Source organism: Mixophyes fleayi, chromosome 3 (assembly GCF_038048845.1).
Source record: "Mixophyes fleayi isolate aMixFle1 chromosome 3, aMixFle1.hap1, whole genome shotgun sequence".
NCBI lineage: Eukaryota > Metazoa > Chordata > Amphibia > Anura > Limnodynastidae > Mixophyes > Mixophyes fleayi.
The window spans coordinates 329,556,888-329,581,219 of record NC_134404.1 but is presented as its reverse complement, the minus strand read 5'-3'; the positions used below and the strand labels follow the sequence as shown (position 1 = coordinate 329,581,219).

The 24,332-nt window shown below is 41.4% G+C and overlaps 1 protein-coding gene across 2 annotated transcripts in view; it reads left to right on the top strand.

The window, feature by feature from the left end:
* The window catches only part of LOC142143040 (spermatogenesis-associated protein 7-like), a 103,991-nt gene that overhangs the window by 61,971 nt on the left and 17,688 nt on the right, over positions 1 to 24,332 (top strand). Inside the window, exons 6-8 of one of the 2 annotated variants that reach the window (XM_075200758.1) lie at positions 6,871 to 6,920; positions 16,575 to 16,652; positions 17,680 to 17,737. In XM_075200758.1, coding sequence (XP_075056859.1) covers positions 6,871 to 6,920; positions 16,575 to 16,652; positions 17,680 to 17,737 — 186 coding nt within the window. The remainder of the gene's footprint in view (positions 1 to 6,870; positions 6,921 to 16,574; positions 16,653 to 17,679; positions 17,738 to 24,332) is intronic. The other variant, XM_075200759.1, reaches the window with a different exon arrangement.

The window sequence follows — 24,332 nt, the reverse complement described above, 5'->3', positions numbered from 1 at the left end:
AATTCCTGGTGACTCACATTGACAGTACAACGAGATTCACAACTTTCACCCAGCAATAAATTAATTTTTTTTTTAGATTTGCTGGAAAATGCAAATGTTACCTCAACGTTGTAATACATAAATTGTGTCCTTACCTCCTTGCACAGAAACCACTTCAATATATTGCAGCCCCTGTTGCTACTTTATCAGTGCAGAACGAGCTTGTACACTAAAGTGTATTCTAAAATAACTTGTTGCGCACAAATATGAAGTTGTATTATCACTTTGTCTTAAACAGCTGTATTTAAGCTGGTTTAAAGGACCAGTAAACTTAAAATAAACTGCAGATTGAAGATGTGTCACTTTTTACGGCTACAAACCCCAAACACAACTTTTTGTCCTAAGTAACTTATACTAAAATAAAGACACAACACCAGAATTGTTGGCAAATTAAAAGGTCACAATTTATTAATGATAAATGGTGATGATGAAGGCAAATTGCGAGTCAGCACAACCAATAGCAATAACCAGTGTATGGTCATCTGACACTAACCACTGGTCCTTTACGATTGGCCGGTGCTACATCTGGCGTCAGAGTGACTACGGGCTCCTCCGGACTCACAATGACGTGCGCACACAAACCAGGCCAAGGGGACCCCCTCATAAAGGGACCAAGGGCCAAAGTAATTCGAAGAGGGCAGTGACCTGCGGCCAATCAGCGGTAGCACCCTATGAATTGGTCGCTGACTCACAAATGCCTTCTTGCCATAGCTGTGCCTGCTCTGTACAGAGGGGAAAAATATTTGGTTAAACATAAAAATGCACACATTAAAAGCAAATGAGGAAGGGAGGGGTTTCGGGCAGAGAAAGAGACCCCAGCTAGGGGGGTTATATACTGTCTCTGAAAACACTACCATGGGATTAATATTGGCTGGGATCTGCAGTGAACTTAACCCCGAATGGGTAAGCGCCAGACGTTTACCCTGTCACCTGCGTTTAAGGACGTTTTGCTTATGGCCGCACTTGTCATACAAGTATCTCCAGTCTGAATAATATAATATAATATAACATTTACAAACATATTGCAAATATTGTCTCACAAGGACTTGTAAAGTTTGACATTACACTTGGCAACAGCTATGCAGCTGAGAGCAAACTCCTTACCCCCCTCATGTGGTTAAGTGAAAGTCAGGGAAAGTCTACAAATTCCATACTAGTGAGGAAATGATGAAATCTGTGTAAGGTGAGGTGTGAGGTGAATGTAGCGACTGCTCGGAATCCAGCGACTTCTGTCTAATGTTGAATATCACCCTGCAGCTTGCAATCATCATTATCATCAACATTTATTTATATAGCGCCAGCAGATTCCGGAGCACTTTACAATTGGAAACCAACAGTAATAAAGCAATACTGGGTAATATAAACAGACAGAGAGGTAAGAGGGCCCTGCTCGCAAGCTTACAATCTATTGCATTCTCCATCATTACATTTTTTATCCAGGCTTCTTCAGGAGCCACCGGTACGGATTGCAGGGAGAGAGCAAGTCTGGGGTGGGGCTGGTCAGGGGAAACGCAGGATTTGTAGAGGGGAATTTCCAAGTCACACCACCAGTGGGCGTGACCAGCATGCATGGGGGCGTGGCTATAATATTAGACAGTGCTTGGCTGCTCTCCAACTCTTCCTATCCCCATAATATACATGGGCAATGCTGCGTGCACTACTGTTAGGTGCACACAGCTCTCCCTTTTCAAGCAGAGCTGTGTGAAGCTGGAGCAGGGTCCAGCCACCTCAATTATACAGTGCCCCAGGCTTGGAGGGGGTTTCCAGGCACTAAGAAACCCCCTCCCCCCTCCCCCTTTGGTTTGCCTATGCTTGTCCTATATAGATTGGACATCTGCATCTGGAAACAGTGTCTCATGTAGCTCAGACAATCTCCTCACAACTTTCACTTTCAAATGTTAGTAATACCTCTTTTAAATAAGGTGATTGAGAAGGTGAACTTATGAGACATTTGAAAACAAGGCTAACCCATTTACTTAGAATATAATGCTAAATGTAGACTATTGCTGTATACAAACTACACCAATTTCTAACTTTGCAGAGGTAAAAGAAACTAATTAACAGACCGAAGTGTGATCTCTGCTCTGATCATGTGGCTTCTGCTTGCTGAAATTATAATATCCTTATGACTTTTTACATACTGGTTGATCTCCTTGACGGTCATAATACAAATGTGATAATAAGACAGTGTGACAGTGCTAGAAAACAACAGTTTATTAATATAAGTACCTGTTGGGGAGATGGTGAAATCTATTTATTTAGTGGTTTTTTGTTCCAGTTTCCTGCAGAGCAGCTGAGTTTTGTGTCTATATTTCCAGAGCTGATCTTGTCTATGTATATGACATTATTTCCAAGCAGCATCAATTATTTACTTTTATTTCTTTCTGGTTCTTGGAACTTTCTTGATATTACGTTCTCCAGAGACAAGATGCCATATAATTTGATCTTCATAGATTTGTACAGAGCCAACATATCTCAGATGTGGCAGCACGGTGACTTAGTGGTTAACACTTCTGCCTCACGAGTTCAATTCCCGACCATGGCCTTATCTGTGTGGAGTTTGTATGTTCTTCCCGTGTTTGCGTGGGTTTCCTCCGGGTGCTCCGGTTTCCTCCCACACTCCAAAAACATACTGGTAGGTTAATTGGCTGCTATCAAAGTGTGTGTGTGTGTGTGTGTGTTAGGGAATTTAGACTGTAAGCTCCAAAGGGGCAGGGACAGATGTGAATCAGCGCTGTGGAATCAGTGGCGCTATAGAAATAAATGGTGATGATGATGATGAGATGTGTGAACTCCAGCAGGATTAGACCCCAGTTGCTGATAACCTCTACCTCTGACACAGGTTTAAAATGATAAACGTTCAGTCTTTAAATTGAAAAGTGGGTCATCTGCAATTCTCCTTTCATGACCTGTGTATATTTACACAGATCATATTCTTGATAAGCTGCAGATAATTCAAAGAACATCAGTATTTAGCAGCACATAAAGTGCATGCTGGTCAACGCATAACTTTCTGTTAATACTGAATCAAACAGAATGAACTCATAGACCCTCTGAATGGGGATCATAAGTCCCACTGCAGATGGAATCTCAAAGACTGCTGGGAGTCACAGCACCGTTACTTGCAATAAAATATATCCATCACCTGAATAACAAATCACTGTCCATGAAATGGACAAGCTGCAAAGAAACTCATCACCATTACTTGCAGGAAGATGTAGCCACAATTGGATCAGTAAATGCTGTCAACGAAGTAGACAGGCTGGAAGAGGTTCACCATTGACACCCGAAGTAAGCTGGACTGAAGAAACCAGAACAGTAAACACAAAGACAGCGACAACACTGTAATAGGATGCAGAGAAACAACCACGGATTGAAGACTGGTCATGTACTTGTGTCTCCTTAATACCATAGATCCTTAAAGTTCAACAGGTGTAGATAACCAGGCACAGCAGATGCAGGAACGGAGTACACTTAGTAGTACAGCTCTAGATAGCAGAAAGTGGAACCAGAGACAGCTGATGCAAGAACAGAGCACAGGAAGAGTACAGTGCTAGATAGCAGCGAGTGGAACCAGAGACAGCCGATGCAGGAACAGAGCACAGCAATAGGTCAGTGCTAGATGACAGCAGGTAGAACCAGAGACAGCCGATGCAGGAACAGAGCACAGCAATAGGTCAGTGCTAGATTGCAGCCGGTGGAACCAGAGACAGCCGGTGCAGGATCAGAGCACAGCAATAGGTCAGTGCTAGATGGCAGCAGGTAGAACCAGAGACAGCCGATGCAGGATCAGAGCACAGCAAGAGTACAGTGCTAGATAGCAGCGAGTGGAACCAGAGACAGCCAATGCAGGATCAGAGCACAACGATAGTTCAGTGCTAGATAGCAGCGAGTGGAACCAAAGACAGCCAGTGCAGGATCAGAGCACAGCAATAGGTCAGTGCTAGATGGCAGCGGGTGGAACCAGAGACAGTCGATGCAGGATCAGAGCACAGCAATAGGTCAATGCTAGATAACAGGGGGTGGAACCAGACATATCCAATGCAGGAATAGAGCACAGCAAGAGTTCAGTGCTAGATAGCAGCGAGTGGAACCAGAGACAGTCGATGCAGGAACAGAGCACAGCAATAGTTCAGTGCTAGATGGCAGCCGGTGGAACCAGAGACAGCCGGTGCAGGATCAGAGCACAGCAATAGGTCAGTGCTAGATGGCAGCAGGTAGAACCAGAGACAGTCGATGCAGGATCAGAGCACAGCAAGAGTACAGTGCTAGATAGCAGCGAGTGGAACCAGAGACAGCCGATGCAGGATCAGAGCACAGCAAGAGTACAGTGCTAGATAGCAGCGAGTGGAACCAGAGACAGCCAATGCAGGATCAGAGCACAGCGATAGTTCAGTGCTAGATAGCAGCGAGTGGAACCAAAGACAGCCAGTGCAGGATCAGAGCACAGCAATAGGTCAGTGCTAGATGGCAGCGGGTGGAACCAGAGACAGTCGATGCAGGATCAGAGCACAGCAATAGGTCAATGCTAGATAACAGGGGGTGGAACCAGACATATCCAATGCAGGAATAGAGCACAGCAAGAGTTCAGTGCTAGATAGCAGCGAGTGGAACCAGAGACAGTCGATGCAGGAACAGAGCACAGCAATAGGTCAGTGGTAGATAGCAGCGGGTGGAACCAGACATATCCAATGCAGGAACAGAGCGCAGCAAGAGTTCAGTGCTAGACAGCAGCGAGTTGAACCAGAGACAGTCGATGCAGGAACAGAGCACAGCAATAGGTCAGTGCTAGACAGCAGCGAGTGGAACCAGAGACAGTCGATGCAGGAACAGAGCACAGCAATAGGTCAGTGCTAGACAGCAGCGAGTGGAACCAGAGACAGCCGATGCAGGAACAGAGCACAGCAATAGTTCAGTGCTAGAAATAAAACATGAGAGGCAAATGTAGTCAATCTACTCAGAAAGCTTGGGGAGGTATGGGAGTTGAGAGATGGGACATTAAAATCAGAGAAGTTTTGGGTCCAAATTAGTTTTTTTATTTTCAGAATAATAACTGGGTGCTTGAATAATGATGGATTGATACCAGCGGAGAGATTACAGATATTTATTTATAGCTGAGATGAGCACAGGAGACTGTGATCGACTGATTTGTGAAGTGGTCAATTGGTCCGGTAGTAAAGTGGGAGGAGAAGAGAGTAGATACTTCAACTTCATTTGTGGGATCAAAGGAAGAGAAAGTGCCAGAGGGTGCTGGGAAAGAATTGAGCAAGTTGCTGCTCTGGTAAATGGATATCGTTTAATATCATATCTTGGGGTTGGTGTGAGATGGTTGACATGAAAATTAAATACATTCAAAGGGCATCTGGAGTTAGAAGTCTGAGCAGAGAAGATATATTATTTATTTGGTTCTTTGATTGGAGTGATAGATAGCAGTATATTTGAGGAAGTACAAGACTTTCATCAATGTCTTTCTACTTTGCGTGAGAGGTTTTGAGGGCAGCATGTTCTAGTGAGCTACGGCTAAGATTCATGGTCAACACTGAGAAGATAGCGTAGTTGGATCCACTAAGGGATGTTGCTAGGGTGAGATTAAAGTTGGTCTTGCTAGAGCATGTAGACATTGGGTGAGAAATTGTTGCAGACAGGTGAAAAGTTGTTGAAAATTCATAGAACTGAAATTTCCCCAGGTATGTGGATACTTGGTTGAGTTAGTGAACTAATAGTTAAGTGGTGGGGAAGAGCTTACTGGTAATCAAGTGATGATTTGAGAATGGGAACGGAGTCTTTAAGAAATCAGAAATAAAACAATGTCTGGAGAAAACAAGATGAAGGTAGTGGCCATCACAGTGAGTAGAAGAGTCAGTCCACTGGGAGAGGCTTAGAGAGGAAGTTATAGAGAGTATTTTGGAGGTACAAATAGAATGTGGACCATCACTGGGATGTTGAAATCACCCAAGGAGATGGTGGAGATGTCACAGGATAAAAGAAAGAGGTAGTCGCACTGACAACTGCCCACAGCCATTAACTACCACAATTCTGTATCCATGAACATCAACACCACCAGCTACAAATACTATTCTATTGCCTTATGTATCTCAAGTATATCTCACACCTCTTAGATTGCAAATTTGTTGGGCAAAGTCATCTTTTCCTTCCGTTTTATGTATTGTATGTCATTATTTTGTATCGTAATCCCCTCAATCTACAGTGCCCCAAAATTCTTCAGCCCTTTAAATGTTAATATTGTTATATATACACAGACATACATAGATAAATACTTACCAAGAGTCCATGTGGTAGTCTGGATGATCATATACCTCCCAATAGTCAAATTTTTTGTGGTCCCAATTCTTGCAGGACTGATTCTCGAACCCTGAAAGGGTTGTGGATAGTGCGTTGCACTTGGCCAGAATATTGGTCTTGTTGGGTGAACCATGGGTGCAGTTTATGTGGATGTGGACAAGACCTTTCTTGTCTTGATTCTGCTTTAGTAAATGTTGGGAGGTTTATGATCACACTAAGATCTGGTCTGATCCTAATTTGGCATAACGCATTTTAATTATCTGTAGCCCATAGTGTCAATAGGAAGCTGAGTGATATGGTCTACTCAAAATACAGGAAGTCAAGATATGACAACTTCCTGTATTATTAATAAACCTCTCAGTTCTCCTATAGACAGCCGCAAATAATTGCAAATCTGTCAAATTGGGGGCCCAGAAACCAGACTGGAGAGTGCAGCATAAAATATGTTGTGTAAGTATTATATATACACATATGTATACATGTAACTTGTATAAATAACATGCTTTCAATTGTAATTGTACATTGCAGAGAACAGAAAATCCAGCAGCTCTGGAAATTGGCCGATCACATCTTCAATGGTGCGTTTCTTCTCTTTGTCTTTATTATTGGTTTATTGTTGGTTCATTCATTTCTGTCACTGGTGTAACGAGCAGGTTAGTGGGGTGACCATTTCTTGAGGTAAACAGTGGGGAAGCAGAAGTCACTTCTGGGGTGGAACAAAGCATCCCTGGACCCTGTAGGAAAATTTGCAGATGAGCCCAGCGCAGTCACTCTAGATTTCGGGGCCACCCGCTCAGCTCTCACATAAGAAGAGCGAGGAGCTCCGTTTACCATGCACAGTCCTCCGAATGTGCTGGCTCAATAGAGGCCTCGACTTGCGAGCAGAGAATGTGCCTTGGATCCTGCATTGTTGGGGCCCCATACCTCCGGGCCTCTTAGCGTTTAGTTTAGTTCCGCCTTTGAGTCACACACAAACTCAGGGTCACAGTCCAGCAATTATTCTGCAACTACCTCTCAGCGACTATTATTAGGCAGGCGGTGTATGTAGTTGGTGAAGAGAACACGACACGTGACAATGACAACACTGCTTTCCAGCACTTACCACACACCTCTCAACATTAAGAATCCCAAAAGCGGGACAAAATAAGTTCTATACCCCCGATCCACCCAAACTCTGCCTACAAATGGACATATTTGGGTAAAACTCCACCCCGCTTACCATTAAGTCCCACCCCTGGGTGGCCCATGAATGTCCTGCCAAAATCGGGACACTTGGGAGATGTGTTACCGCATAGTAATAGCACTTGAGAACGAACACTTAGCAGGACATAGCTGTAGCCTGTTGCTCACTGTTACCTAGCTTTTGTACAAGTTATTTGCAGGGAAAAAAACACATTCACATCTTCATAACAAAAATTAATGGTACTTTTTTATCTAAAAAACATATCTAGGGGTATATTTACTAAACTGCGGGTTTGAAAAAGTGGAGATGTTGCCTATAGCAACCAATCAGTTTCTCATTATCATTTATTTAGTACACTCTACAAAATGACAGCTAGAATCTGATTGGTTGCTATAGGCAACATCTCCACTTTTTCAAACCCGCAGTTTAGTAAATATACCCCTTAGTCTGCACTGACACCTCACTCCTTCTATCTATATGTCCCAATTTCTACAAGTCATTCTAAATAAACGCTTTTCATCTTTCGATAATTCTGTACTCTTTTTTCACCTGGTGCAATATTTGGCCATATGTTGTCTTAATTGCGAACTGAGCTAATAATAATTTTGTTCATCCGCTTGGTTCATATTAACCGCATGAAAATATATGCAGACGTTTCAGGAGCTTATCTGAACTGAGGATAACTAGACATATCTGTGATTATGGGAGAAGCTTTTTTCTTATTTACTATGTCTAAAGGGATGAACTTTGGCTTGTACCTACCATCATGTAACTTTCACTAAACACATGGCTGTATCTTATAGGGATATTTTTGTGCTTTTCAGCATTATATTTATAACAGTAGGCACAATTGTTTATTTTCCTTTTTTTGGGATATGACAAAGCAATATTGGCTCTCTGTTTTGGAAACAATTGTATCTAGAGAGCAACTTTCTGTTTTATCCCATTGAAACAAAACTCAGCTTTGCCTGATTATATAAAGACATGAACGAAAAGCACAGAAGGAAGGTAGAACGATTAAGAAATTAGGGGCAAATAGCCACATCTCCTGTGAAAAGTCGTGGTTTTGATAGAGATAGGGCTTTGCCCAATACATCAAGGCGTCAACGCTAGCAATGACAGGGCTATTATTGGCAGTAGCCTGTAATATTCACCGGGTCTCATTGGCAAAAGTATTTAACAAAGATGGCCCTCTCAGAATAACATTTTTTTTAATGGGCAATAATTTTAAAATTATTTTTTTACAAATATTTTTATCTAATTTATCCTATTTAATTATTTATATTATTTTCTTTAATTAGTCGAACTCAAATCCCAATTCACTGTACATGTTGTTAATGTCATTTTGTCGCTTACAAATAACTATTGTCCAATGCGATTGTTGTGGTTCCAACGCACAAAGATATTTAATTGCAAAATATAGCAGGATTTACAGCAAGCCATTTTTACACATTAAATATGTTACAATAAAGCAGGAAAGTATAAAAACACTGAATACATTACATTTTCCTTAAAGTGCTTCACCCAGTCATGGTCCCATGCAGTCAGGATCAGAGAAAGAGAGAACAATGGCCAGCATGCTTATATGTAGACTACAGATAACACTTAGTGAGGTCTTCATTGGTTCAGAGTTAATGATATTCCAGTTCCCTGCTGGTTATAGGTCATTTCATTTGATCCTTACAAAGGATGAGGAGCAACTTCCCCCAACTATTGTCCACATGTTTTCACTCTGAATAACCAGTTCAAACTGACCCACACAAAGTACTTTTGCGTATTAATCTCATATTGCTTATATCTTGTGATCACTAGATACGGTCACTACTCTGTCCACACCGTTAATGCTGGTGAAATAAGCTGTAATATGAGACCAAACTCTTTACCTTTTAAAACACCTGAACCATAAATACCATTACTATAGTATTATCTATGCATAAATAAACAAATCTAATACATTTTACTAATAAATAAATGTGGATTGGAACCTTAATAAATATCTATTATTTACCAGTGTAAGTGCGAATGTAAACGTGTGTGTTTATGTAAATGAAATTTAAATTTAAATTAACCCGTGCGATTACATCATAACACTTGGCGTATTAATCGCAATCACACGGTATAACAATATTAATTAATTTGGTTTACTTCATCCAATTATTTGACTTCGACAATGTATGAACTGGCGAGCAGGGTCACACATGCGTAGATACCTGGACTGGCCCAGCAAAGCACATAGTCAGCTGCCTCGGTGATATTTTAATAATAAATGATGGCGAGAGGTAATATTCTATTGACACGATAATCAGCCATAGAAAATCAGCCCTTTCTCTGTATATTAATAAATAGACATCTTAATTGGTAAAAGTTGAAGAATAAAGGAGGATGGAACACCCTCCCCCCCCTTTAAGGATAGTGACCACTGCGACAAGGATATAATGCCTGATTACAGAGGACAATAGCTTGTACTCGGCTGCCTAGCAACTGTGCAAAAAAAAATAATATAACCATTACATAATATAGACTTCTCTTATCACTGTTTTTCAGGCTATTATGCCCATGGTGCAGGAAAATACATGTAACAAATACATAAATCATCCAGTGCCCAGAAATTCATGCATCATCCATTTATATTACTTTCCCTTTGTGGCGGTAATCAGAACTGTAGCTGCTCGGTCTAATGGGTCGGACATTGCAGCCCCGGCTTTCTCTGCCTCCTGATTAATGTGCAGCGTTCATGTAGCATTACGCAAAGTTAAAAAGAACAGAAATGGACAAAAGAAGATGACAAATGTGTAACGATATCCGATGGGTTCTAACGAGCTGAAAATCTAGGATGAGCTAGGGTGACTGGGTCTATGGATATTACATAATAGGGACAGCAATCAAATCGCCATCCTGGAATTGTGAATTACTTGGCTATATTCTCTAATCTCGTAAGTAGCAAGTTTATTCCTAAATTAAGTAGACGGTGGTAAATTTGAAAATGCTAAAATGGGATTTAACTTGTGTTGTTTTAAAAATCTCTATGCTCCTCCCATTCATTTCAATGGTCCATGCTTTACAATAGGCTTTGGATAGGCTATTAAAATAAATGAGAAAATCCTAGGAAGTTGTTAGGAACCCCTCCAGCCGGTACAGCAAAACCCGGACTCTGCTCTGAAGTCTGGTGTTCACTGTTGCCCCTAGTGGTGGGGACAGACTTGGCTGCAGACAACAGAGGGTCGAGAGATGTGTACGGGCTAAGGAGAACCCAGGAATAGAGTGTTCCAGCAGACAGCAGCGTGGGGTCCAGGCCAGAATCGGGCCGGCAGTAGACAACGTATTCCGAGAACAAACCAAGGTCAAGGGGTCACAGGCACAGGTTCAGCATCCAGGGACAGGCGTAAGATCAGGGTCACTAGCAGAGAATCAGAATCCGGGTTCAGGCAATCGGTCAGGGTCAGAAGCACAGGTTCAGAGTCCAGGAACAGGCAATGGTCATACACGGGAAATCAATCTTAGGTTAAACACCGAACACAGGGACAAAGTAGCAGTCAACAGTACTGAAAACAGGATGCTATAACCGGCAGTGAGGCCCAGTCCTCACTGCCTTAAATAGTGCTAACAGCCAATCAGGGCAAAACCCTGATAGTATTCCCAGGACCTGACTGATTAATAATAATAGTGGAGCCAATAGGATCTAGTGCGCCCAGCTGCACTAATGAATACACGGCAGCATAATTAATCAGCCAAGGATGGCTGGGTTAATACAGCCCTGCACGCGCATGCCCGGCTGTTTGACAGCTGGCCGGGCGCGGCAGCAGGGAGCCTGAAGCGTCCCGGTTGTTGCCCAGGCAACCGGATCTTGGGAACCGGAAGTGACGCCCGGTTGTCATGGAGACGGCCGGGACGTCACAAGCAGGACAGGAAAGGTCGCAGCGGCCGCGGGCACCGCCGCGACTGCTGACAGAAGTAAATAATTTAAAAAACAGGGAGTGTCCCTGTCGAATCTAAATCAGATTGTTCACCTGTGTCAGTCTATCAGTTATGAGCTCATCAGCTGGAGAGAATTAAATACACTGCATGGTTTGAGTGTACAATAAACGCTGCTTTGTTAGTTACAAGTCCATATCTATATAGCAAAAATCACGAATTACAGAAAACTACGCAAAAGGTTTTAACCACTCATGCTCCCTTTACACAGATGTTACTAGTGTATTCTCTCATTATCACACAGGAATACTCCCCAGGGGGAAGGGGTTGGCTAATCTCCTGTCTGCTATGTCCAAGGTTATAAGCATAGCCTTGCAAATAATGAATTACTCCTACAAAACAGGTGCATCTAATCTGTCTTTAAGCTATAACAGAACAAAATGGCTATAATGCAACAAGATGGCGTCAGCTTAGCAAAATTACATTTCTCAGTCCCCTATCTGCCCCCTCAAAATTAGTCAAACAGCCCCAGTGCTGGTCAGAATGGGCTTGTTCCCACTAAAACAGGAGGAGAACCAGCGAGAATGGGAACCAGCACCAATGACCGGTCACCTAGTAATAGTGGAAAAGCTGTCTCAGATGGGAGATAAGACTGGAGCTTCATGAAGCGGAGGTGCCAAACACGAGTTGCAGGGCCTCCCTACTACAGACCACTAGTCTTATGCTTAACAGCACAGGTAATTATATTAGAATTAAATTCGGACCAGTGGACTGGCAAATATTATTCCGTTGCTATTGCGGAACTACTTATCCCAGCAAGCACTGGCATCCATCGACTGTAAATGCATGATGGAGTTTGTTGCACTACAAGCACCAGCATGCCCACAACTGCCTCTGCTTGCAGTGGAACATTCAGTTTCTCAATAGCTAAATAGAAAAATAAATAAAGTAACACCCAAATTGTTTAAATAGAATTTTATTTAAATTAAGACACCCTAATACCCCTCTTTTACAAGTTTTTTAATGTAAAAAAATTTCTTTCCAGACATAGTCCAACTGGTAAACTTCATCCTCAAAATAATCCAATGGAAATAGAATTAAAAAAAAACCACTTCAAACCTTCTAAAAAGGAAGGGAAGGAAAAAAAGGGAAGATTGCAGAAGTTAATATGTATTTTATAGACCCAATTTTAAAAAAATGCTATAGTTGGTTATAGTTGAATGATATCATCACCATCATCATCACCATTTATTTATATAGCGTCACTGATTCCTGCAGCGCTGTACAGAGAACTCACTCACATCAGTCCCTGCCCCATTGGAGCTTACAGTCTAAATTCCCTAACACACATACAGACAGACAGACAGAGAGACTAGGGCCAATTTTGATAGCAGCCAATTATACTACTGTATGTTTTTGGAGTGTGGGAGGAAACCGGAGCACCCAGAGGAAACCCACGCAAACACGGGGAGAACATACAAACTTCACACAGATAAGGCCATGGTCGGGAATTGAACTCATGACCCCAGCGCTGTGAGGCAGAAGTGCTAACCACTTAGCCACCGTGCTGCCCATGATCACGTGCATGATATACATGCGCGATATACACACATATATTTATTTTTCTGTACTTATTCACACAATAATGTCCCTATTTCAGAATTCTAAATGATGAGACTTTGGGCTAGATTTACTAAGCGGCGGGTTTGAAAAGGTGGAGATGTTGCCTATGGCAACCAATCAGATTCTAGCTTTCATTTATTTAGTGCATTCTACAAAATGACAGCTAGAATCTGATTGGTTGCTATAGGCAACATCTCCACTTTTTCAAACCCGCAATTTAGTAAATATACCCCTATGTGTCATCTAGTTCCCGTCGTATTATGGTTTAAGTCATCCACCATGCCATGTGGCGCTGCTTACATCCTAAACGTCATTATTGCTAAAAGAAGTACAATTAACCTCTGCCTTGTATTAATGTTCATATCTAAGGCTGCATGGCAATGCATAAAATGTATTTAATTAGCACTGCGCTGCCTATAACAGCGTACATCTAAGGATGTATAATGATGTGTCAGATTCCTTCAATTAACAGATGTTTGTTATTGTTTTCTTCTAATTGAGCCTATTAATCACATACAATCAGTAACCACCAGAGCAAAGAAAAAAAAAAAGTTAAATAATTGAGTATTTTTATGACACATTGTAAACCTGCAAACATTAATCTGTCATCGGAACAGGGCTAGATCAGAGGCAGATATGCAATCATGACAACAAATATATCCCAATCACACATATTAAATACACAGTCTGATCGGTTACATTATATATAGATCAGATACATGCTGCATGATTACATAATAACAACTGCAAGCATGGAACTGAATAACCAGTAAAGCAATATACATGTTCATTGTCCCGTTTTCTGTGGCACAGTCCTGATTTTCACAGGAGCGGTCAGGGTGGGTTGCGATATGGCCAAAAGTTACATAGGTATAAAGGTTGAAAAGAGACACAGGTCTTTACTTTATTTTAATTGTTGATTGTAACTATAATTAGTAGAGAACATAATAGGAGCGATTTATCCATGGAATTGATTAGATTTTTGGGTCAGAAAGTATTTTTTTTCTCCCCTGTGTAGCTGAATTGACGCATCACACTAGAGTTTTGTTTGGATTTGCTCTAGATTAGAGATGCTGACTGACCCCCGTGAACTGGTTTTGGTTTTGGCTTTGGCAAAACCACCCTCATATTCTTTGGTTTTGGTTTTGTATTTTTGAGAAAAAATCTTAAAATATGCTAAAATCACATAATGTTGCTCTTATTTTGTTCCTACATTATTATTAACCTCAATAACACTAATTTCAAGTCATTTGCAGTCAATTTAGACCACCTCACAGATCACAAAATTATTTTCATACACTTTCGGACAAATACTGCAGCGACCTGGCTGGATGGTAAGCGACAGAGCAATGACACAAACACACGGCAGTTCCTAGCACATCTAGGACACATTGGCACACAGCAGTGGCAGAAAAGATAAATGGGGTCCGCCCTCTCTCCCACTCTCCGTGATGTTGGATCTTTAAAAGGAATTCAAAACTTGCGAGATCCAAATTCCGACGACGTCACTATGACGTTTTGCCTCGTTTTCAATTCCGAGGGCGCGCAACAGTACCGAGACGGCTCGGCTCGGTACTCGGATCCCCTAAGTTCGGGTGTGTTTGGTTCTCAAGGAAACGAGCCTGAGCATCTCTACTCTAGAGCAACACAATTTCAATGTATGAAAGTTTGAATTCGATAGACCTGTGTCTTTTCTATATCAACTTTATAAACTATGTACTACCTGATATCTTTCCAATGATGAATGGTGGCACAGAACTTTATCTCAATTTTTTTCTCAAATTGACTCAAAATTTCCAAGTTATTCACTGCTAAACCAATCAGAAATGCTTTATATAGCACAAATTCTCCATTTAATTGTTGGCCTGCACTATCCTCTGCAATAAACCCTGCTCCATCTGGAATCTGTTGTTTGCCTTCAACTCATATATACAATATACAATAGTAATTTGAAATAATAAATACATATTGGAAATCTTTAAAAACTCCCTATAAAATGTTGTTTGTCTTGTTTTTTCAATTTTTAAAAAAATGAAAAACATTATTTTTTTCAGGGAGAGGGGGCACCTTTGCACCAATAAGCTGGTGATCTGTGGTCGACACTATTAACGGGCTCCGCATTTAGCATTGAGTGACCTTTCATACTCTCTACTGGCACTTTAGCAATGTTCCATTGATGCCGTTCTGATGATGCGTATACTCATCCGTGAAAGCACGCAGTGCGATTGTTGTACGCATGCGAGTAAAGCAGAAGGACAATCGCGATCCATCGCTCTAACTACATACTATGAACTTTCAATGTTTCACTGCCTTAGGGGGGAATTCAATTAGCCGTGAAGTCTCTCCGGAATGTCAATGAGACATTTTGCGACGGAGATTTGACAAAAATATCCGCTCACTTTTCCTCGCACCCCTAAGGGGCGAGGGAAAATGAGCACGATGTTTGCACATCACATCGCCGGCTATTGAATTACCCCCTTTCAGTTTATTTGCATTTATTGTTCTTGTGCGTTTGTTTAACATATGTTATTGTTTGCTGTGCGTATTCATGTTAATAGGAACATGGTTACATAAGTCAGACATGGTATTCTTAAAGGACGCCAGGTGGAATGTAAATCAGGGGCGAGGACGAGATGTCTGGGTTAAACAATTGGTTATACGCATATGTAGCGCTATTGTATCTCTCCTGTTTAGTCAACCAGGTCATTGTTATACCTGGGTTAGACTCTTAGGCACCTTCTCCACAGAGGGCCAACGGGCCCCAATCACTATGGGGGAGGATCCTCAGGGTTATGACTTATCACTGACCCACCTACTGCCCCTAGTCTGCCCACCATTAGCTCCACCAACGACGGAATATTGAAGAGGAGATAACCTGTGTTTTGGCTTTACTAGTGTGCTCGTTGATTGGTAACTAGGAACGACACTTCCGTCATGTGTATGCTGTACCTGTAAAGAATTGCATCTGTTTTGTGATTGTATATCTGCATGTCTGTAATGCCATCTACAGAATATACTGCCCTTTGGGTGAAATAAACTGCATAGGTGAGTTCCAAGAACCTACTAGGGAGTGTGGTCTTCACAGCATCCGCATGGTGTTTAATTAACACTGCTAATTGCAGTGGTACTGGAACCTAGACTGCCAACCTCTTTAGGAAAGCCCTTTGGATCTCCTTGGGAACCCCCCTAGGGGATATCTAGATTCTCTAAAACCGGAATTCCTATTTATAAAGGAAGAATTACAAACATGGTGAGACTGGATGTGGTGCCCATAGCCACCATTCTGTACTTGTTAGACTAATGGTTGCACTTTTCTACTCTGTTAGTAAATCAGTCCCTTAGTTCTCCTTGGTCCTGTACACTGGTCACATGTTCACATTTGTACATTATTGTAAAAACTAACCGGAACGTCTTTGTTTCGTAAGTGATTCCACTCACCTGTTTGTTAGAGCGTTACAGCATTGTCTCTATGTGCCATGGTTATTGGCTAAGATTTGTTGCTTTGTTCCTCCAGGGCGGAGGATCAGAAATACCTTCACTTTCTTGAAAAGCTCACGAGTGACCTTACACTGAAAGGCTATGGATCCAGCAGGTGAGCACACAGTAAGGTTAATCTACTAACTACAAACTAAGTCCGATACACAATGTATTTTACTTGCCCAAGTGCACCTGTTTGTCCTTCCAGCTTATTTTAAGTTGCACAACAAAGACTGGAAACAGTAAAAACGTCACTTCATAGTCCACCCTATTAAGTTCTTTTGTTTTGTCCCTCAAAACCAAATCTTCTTTTTCTTGGGTACATAAGAAAGCACATTAATGCACCTTTCCTACACGAAGCAAAGAACCCCCCCTGCCCACCCAAATCTTCTCATCTGAAGGTGCAAACATTTGTCCCCTGCCGAAGTTGACAGCAAATCTATGAGCCTACCCCCCCAAAAAACAGGTGCATTGGTAGAAAAGTTGGAGCGACATCACATAACAGCATTTGCCCCACAATTTTACTGTCATATGTAAGCTTTACTGGGTCGTTGATTATCAGAAATGTGTTCCTGATGAAGCTCCAACTTGGCATTATCTCAAAATCCAGCCTGTTTGTGTATATGAACATTTTTGCAAACCTTATAATGGAAAGAAACAGACAGTTTACTTATTAACCTTTCCTCAAGGTAAACCAAAATTTCAATTTGGTTGGCCAAGTTAGCCAAACCCAAATACACATCTTTCAATTTTACCGATTTAGGTGGATAGTCCCAATTTGAAGGCTTTATCCCAAAAGAGTTGAGTGGTCTGTCCCATTCACTACATGGCAGAACAGTGGTGAACAGCAATAAATGGGGGGTGTTGAGTGCACGTCTCCTCAAAGCCCCGATTACCTAACTGTAAAAGTTGGGAGGGATATAAAACTTGCACAGGAGTCCCAAATCAATTTTGAGCCAAATGCAATTTTCGGTACATCGTTATACCGAACAGTCCCTCGATTATTATTTTATTGTTTTAATAAGAAAATTTTAAATACCTAAAGTGTTAGAATAAATTATTACCGGTAAGTTGTGTTCTGGTGAGATGATGCACAATTTGCTCTTGCACTAATATATTAATTTATCTTATTTCACCACCAGTGCTATGGAAAATGTATTTCAAGATCACCTTAAAAGAAAACAGCAGAGCATTGATGAGGTTGGTAGTCATTTTTTCTAAGACATTAATGTTTTTTCTGGCTGCAAAACAAAAATATAAAGACTACTCAGATCCTAGTCTGTGCACGTGCAGACACTGACTGACTCCAAAACACAAAGCAAAAGTCATCCACAGCTCAAAGCAATGGGCAATCAAATACAAAGGTTGTATAATAGTTTCAGCAACTATTTTGAACTCAGGCAGGATTATACCCCAGTTGCTAATAACCTTTACCTCTGGCACCAAATAGCACAATACATATATATATATATATATATATATATATATATATATATATATCTAATATATAAATGCTAAGTGGCGTCTTTGTGTGTGTGAAAAAAAAACAACAAGTTGCAGCGCCACCTGCTGGGCGGAGTTATACACTGACCTACTAAATTCTTAGTGTGTGTGGGAAAAAAAAATCAAAAAGGGCTGAAATTTGGTAGGGCTCAAACTCATTTTCGTGAGGTAATTTTACCTCATGAACACACATGTGTAGAGGCGTGCGTTAGTGTGTGTGTGTGTGTGTGTGTGTGTGGAAAAAACTATTTTCTCAGAAAGGGCTCATCCAATTGACCTGAAATTTGGTATACTGACATTATTTGACAAAAAAATTAGAATAGTCAAGTCAGTTAACTTCCATCATCCACCCTTCCCCCCGTGGGAGGGGTAGTAAAGGCTAAATTTACGAGTTGAGGGGTCAAACTCATTTTCGTGAGGTAATTTTACCTCATGAACACACATTAAAAAGGCCGCTTGCGTCTGGAAGTAACGCTCTTCCCCTGAGGAGGCCTGGGCTAGGTCCAAATGCATGACAAGAAACTTTTTAAGACCTTAAGTAGCTTGATTTGACTAGAATGCATGAGTATCATGCACGGGTTAACTTGTGTGTATATGTATATATATATATATATATATATATATATATATATATATATATATATATATCGATCAGCCGCAACATTAAAGCCACCTACCTAAAATTGTGGAGGTCCCCCTTGTGCTGCCAAAACAGCTCTGACCCATTGAGGCATGGACCCCACAAGACCTCTGAAGGTGTCCTGTGGTATCTGGCATCAAGACGTTAGCAGCAGATCCTTTAAGTCCTGTAAGTTGTGAGGTGGGGCCTCCATGGCAGGGACTTGTTTTTACAGCACATCCCACAGATGCTCGATCAGATTGAGATTTAGGGAATCTGGAGGCCAAGTCAACACCTTGAATTCTTTGTCATGATCCTCAAACCATTCATGAACAATTTTCACTGTATGGCAGGGCGCATTATCCTGCTGAAAGAGGCCACTGACATCAGGGAATACCGTAGCCATGAAGGGGTGTACTTGATCTGAAAAAATGTTTAGGTAGGTGATACGTGTCAAAGTTACATCCAAATGAATGCCAGGACCCAAGGTTTCCCAGCAGAACATTGCCCAGAGCATCGCACTGCCTCCACCTTCTTCCCATAGTGCATCCTGGTGTCTTCTCTTACCCAGGTAAACAACGCACACACACCTGGCCGCCCACATGATATAAAAGACAATGTGATTCATCAGACCAGGTCACCTTCTTTCATTGCTCCATGGTCCAGTTCTAGCGCTGACATGCGCCCATTGGAGGCACTTTCGTCAGTGGACAGGGGACGGCATGGGCACTGTGCGATTCTGTGTGTCCTGACTCCTTTCTATCATAGCCAGAATTAACTTTAAAGCAATTTGTGCTACAGTAGCTCTTCTGTGGGATTAAACCAGACAGACTAACCTTCGCTCCTCACACGCATCAATGAGCCTTGGGCACCCATGATCCTGTCACCAGTTCACTAACCACAGCATACCAGAGACACCCCACAAGACCTGCTGTTCTGGAGATGCTCTGACCCAGTCGTCTAACCATCACAATTTGCCGTTAAGACCCATACACTTGCCGCTTTTTGCTGCTTCCAACACATCAACTTCAAGAACTGACTGTTCATTGGCTGCCTAATATATCCCACCTCTTAATAGGTGCCATTGTAACGCAATAATCAATGTTATTCACTTCACTTGTCAGTGGATTTAATGGTGTGGCTGATCGGTGTATATTCATACATAGTTTATAATCTTGATAAGCTGCAGATCAGTAATTGTATTTCATGTAACTAGCAGCACATATGAAAGACAAGTTCATGCTGATCCCCATAAGTTCATGTTAATACTGAATCAAACAGAATACACTCACAGATCGAAGCTGAAGGACTGCCGGAAGCCACAGCACCGTTACTTGCAATAGAATATATCCATCACCTGAATAACAAATCACTGGCCATGAAATGGGCAAGCTGCAAAGAAACTCATCACTATTACTTGCAGGAAGATGTAGTCACAAATAGATCAGTAATTACCGGTAATGAAATAGACAAGCTGGAAGAATTTCAGTATGGACACCCATAGTAATCTGGACTCAAGGAACCGGAACGGCAAACAGACAGAAGTGTATGAGCTGTAATGCAGTACAGCACCTATACTGTAATAGGACGGTCAACCACAGAGTACAGACAGGCCAGCCACTCAGGTCTCCTAAATACTATTGATACCCAAAGATCAGTAGGTGTGAATAACTGGACACAACATGAACAGGAACAGTGTAATCTTAATAGTACAGCAAAATATAGCAGCAAGATGAACCAGAGACAGCAGATGCAGGAACGGAGCACAGGGATAGTTCTCTGATAGATAGCAGCGGATGGAACCAGAGACAGCTGATGCAGGAGCGGAGCACAGCGATAGTTCAGTGCTAGATACAGCGGATGGAACCAGAAACAGCCGATGCAGGAACGGAGCACACGGATAGTTCATTGCTATATACAGCGGATGGAACCAGAGACAGCCGATGCAGGAACGGAGCACAGCGATAGTTCATTGCTAGATACAGCGAATGGAACCAGAGACAGCCGATGCAGGAACGGAGCACAGCGATAGTTCATTGCTAGATACAGCGGATGGAACCAGAGACAGCCGATGCAGGAACGGAGCACAGCGATAGTTCAGTGCTAGATAGCAGTGGATGGAACCAGAGACAGCCAATGCAGGAACAGAGCACAGCGATAGTTCATTGCTAGATACAGCGGATGGAACCAGAGACAGCCGATGCAGGAACGGATCACAGTGATAGTTCAGTGCTAGATAGCAGCGGATGCAACCAGACATATCCAACACAATAAGGTGTAACCAGATCTTTATTGGTGATAATCTAGACACACGCTGTTTTTCGCTTAGTAAATGACCTCCATTGCTTTCTGGAACTAAAAATAGGATGGCAGTGTGCTACGGTTGATTATGAATAAGTGTTTATAATCTATAATCACGGGATAGAAAACTTCAGTGAAATCAGTGGGGGCATTTTATATTTGGCACAGAATCATCATCGGGGGGTCATGGGTGAGATAAATTTGAAAGGAACATTTCTGGCTTTTCCTTCCCAGGACTCTGAAATGCATCTTACATGAGATTATTTTTAGCCGGTGAGACAACCATTAATCACTAGACTCGTACTGTTTCTAATTGATTTCTTACTAAAATATGGATTGTAATTAATATTTTCATGCATAACACAAAGTTAACAGGCACAGAGCACCTTGTATTGCAAGATTTACCCTGTGCTACTTGAAGATTTTATATTAAACAGGTGCCAGAGGTCTCAAAAAGCACTTATAAATGCATCATTTCAACTTTATTACAGGACCAAATGCATTATTTATTTTTATTTTATTTTTTTATTTTCTGTTGCTATCAACCCGAAATTGTGAAGTAGCTGAACCACGAGCCCCCAACAATATTTCACCATATGGTACAGGGTACTGCAAGGTCCAGTCAGGGGGAGTTCCTGCGGACCAAGAGAAGCCCCAGAAATTAAATCCACATAGTTCTGCTAGTTAGAGGGTAGGGGGATTCAATCCAAAAATTATATTTAAAAAAAAATGGACTTGCCCTTTAAAGTGCCAAGGATTACCCACAGATCATATAGATATGCATACATAAATTTGTCCCCTATATGAGGGATCATATTAGTAATGCAACTGTTTTGACGTTCAGCGCTCTAAGCCTATCAGTCCATAAGAAACAGTTTTTCTTATGGAATTTTGCATTTCTAATATTCTTGGAAAAACAGAAGAAATCATTGAAGTCCCAGTAGAATCTATCGACTGCACAAAAGCAAAAAACAGTACCCTGTCTTGGGAAATTAAGATGTTAGTTGTTGGGAGGAAATTAATTATGAATTGCCCAGAAGATAGATGAATGAATTGATTGATCGGGAGTGAAATTATTTTTTCCCACACTTATGGAATCCTTTGATCCAGCAAGGCCTGGTAATCTTCCTTTCGGGTGTAAGCTCTGTGGCAACAAGGAAATGATTGGTTGTGTAGGTGTACTGTCAACATATCAATTACAGTATAAAGAATTACTTAAAGAAGAATTTGTAGTGCAAATGTGTGCATCAGTGTTGTCCAAGTATTTCCATGAAGACGCCCGCATTTCTATAATAACTATGTTGCAGATTAAATAGTATGCAAAAAATGATGTCATCTAACAGTCTGTCAAGATTTCAGGGAAGATGGTGTAGAGTAACAGAAAAGCTTTGGTGGGCTACATCCGGCCCACAGACCTCCGGTTGGACAGGCCTGGTATATGCAAAGAATAATGTGTTCCTGCAAAGAGGTTATCGATTTTAGCCACAGCTTTAACCCACAATAGTACTTTAGTAACAGTCCATCCCCTTTTATCCATTATAATTGCTCAGTTCAACATGGTTCTGCTAACTATACTCAGCAAGGACCTCTACTGGTCATCTTCTGTAACTGCCTATCTGCGCCAAGGGGAGCCAGGATCCAGGTCATGGTAGCATGGCGGCAAGCTCATCCAACCAGCAGGTGGCAGTTATTACTTGCCCACACGTTAAATCATCCCTGTCCTTCAGTGAAAGTAGATATTTACAGAAGCTCACCAGCAGAGGTCTATACTGTTCACACAGGAGAGTGTCAGCACTCTAACATGTAAGCTAAATAGCCAAACAGGGCAGTGCTATGTCTCCACCACCAAATCCTATCCAGTGGTCGAAGTGGAAATTTGGAAGTGGCGATATGGCATACTGCCTATACACCCTCACTTCGACCACTGATCCTACCTCCATGTCAGACAAGTGAGGATCACTAACGAGGTCGAAGTTGGAGAGACAACTCTAACTGCTGGACAATACGCTTCTAGGTCTAATGACCAGAGCTTTGTCTCTCCAGTTCTATCCAGAGGCTGGTAGGACATGTCCGTACATATGTTGTTGCTGTTGTTGAATGGTAGTTCAATGGAGAGCCATAGCTTGCACAAACCTATTGTAGAGAAAAGTGATGAAACAGATTTGTGTCAAACAGTAAAAGATTTATTTTTTTTACATTGGCGAGCCAGCTTTTCATGTCTTAGCAGTAAGGAACATCATTTGCCATGGCTTCACTAGATGGTTGGGAAAACATCATTATCTGCCTGACAATGGACTGATCCAGGGCTGTCATATTTACACAGTTCCATCACTCTGTGATGTGACTAGGAAATATGTGTTCATTAGTGTTTCCAAATTAGATCGGTTCTTACTCTGTCACTTTTCCCCCTGGATTCCGAAAAGGTCTTGTAGTAAATGAAAAATTGTTTGCAGAGAGAGGATGTGCAGGTATGAATTTGTAATCAAAAGCACTGTCAAGTATGACTTAAAGAGAATAAAAACTGGAATACAAAGTATAGGAAAGGTCACATGTAACAAATACTTGTACCGGTACAGACAGAAACGTTGTCACAGAGATTTATGACACCTTTAAAATGTCACGTGTAAACGCAAGCTAGTGTAAAGATCTGAATATCAACAATGTTAAATTCTGTATCTAAATAATTTTTTCTTTAAAAGTTGTTATAAAGACAATAATAACGGTCTTACTATATTGCGATATGTTCAAATCCCTTCTGACGATTCATTTTTACATCTAGGAAAGTCTTCGAAACTTGCACATTGGAGTTGGTTGTAAAATAGCGAAGGTTGTTTTCAGATCCAACATCGACGTGAAGCTGTAGATAAGAACCCTGAGTCATTAAGGAAAGTAAGGCAGAAAAAAGAGTAAATGTTCCCTGGGATAAACCATGTTAAAATGCAAGGGGTGCAAATTAGTTTATTATTGTGCTCATAAGTTAAATACTGGCTGTATTTTCATCTAGCGCACAAATACTTGATAGCTTTATTGTTACACTAACATCTAAAGTTGATCCCTATCCCAACTATAGATGTGTCCCCCACATTTTAAATTTACCCCCCCTCCAATGCAACATGGTTTTGCCCAGGTACAAAGTTACTCCTTTTTTATGCTTTACTCTCCTTAATGACTCAGGCCCAAGATGTTTTGACACACGTAGGGCCTGAGTCATTAAGGAGAGCAAAGCAAAAAAAAAAAAGGACCTTGGCGAAACCGGATTGCATTAGAGGGGGATGTAAATTTAAAATGTGGGGACAGATTTATATTGATAGATCAACTTTAAATGTTAGTGTAAATATAAAGATATCAAGTATTTGTGTGCTACATGACAAA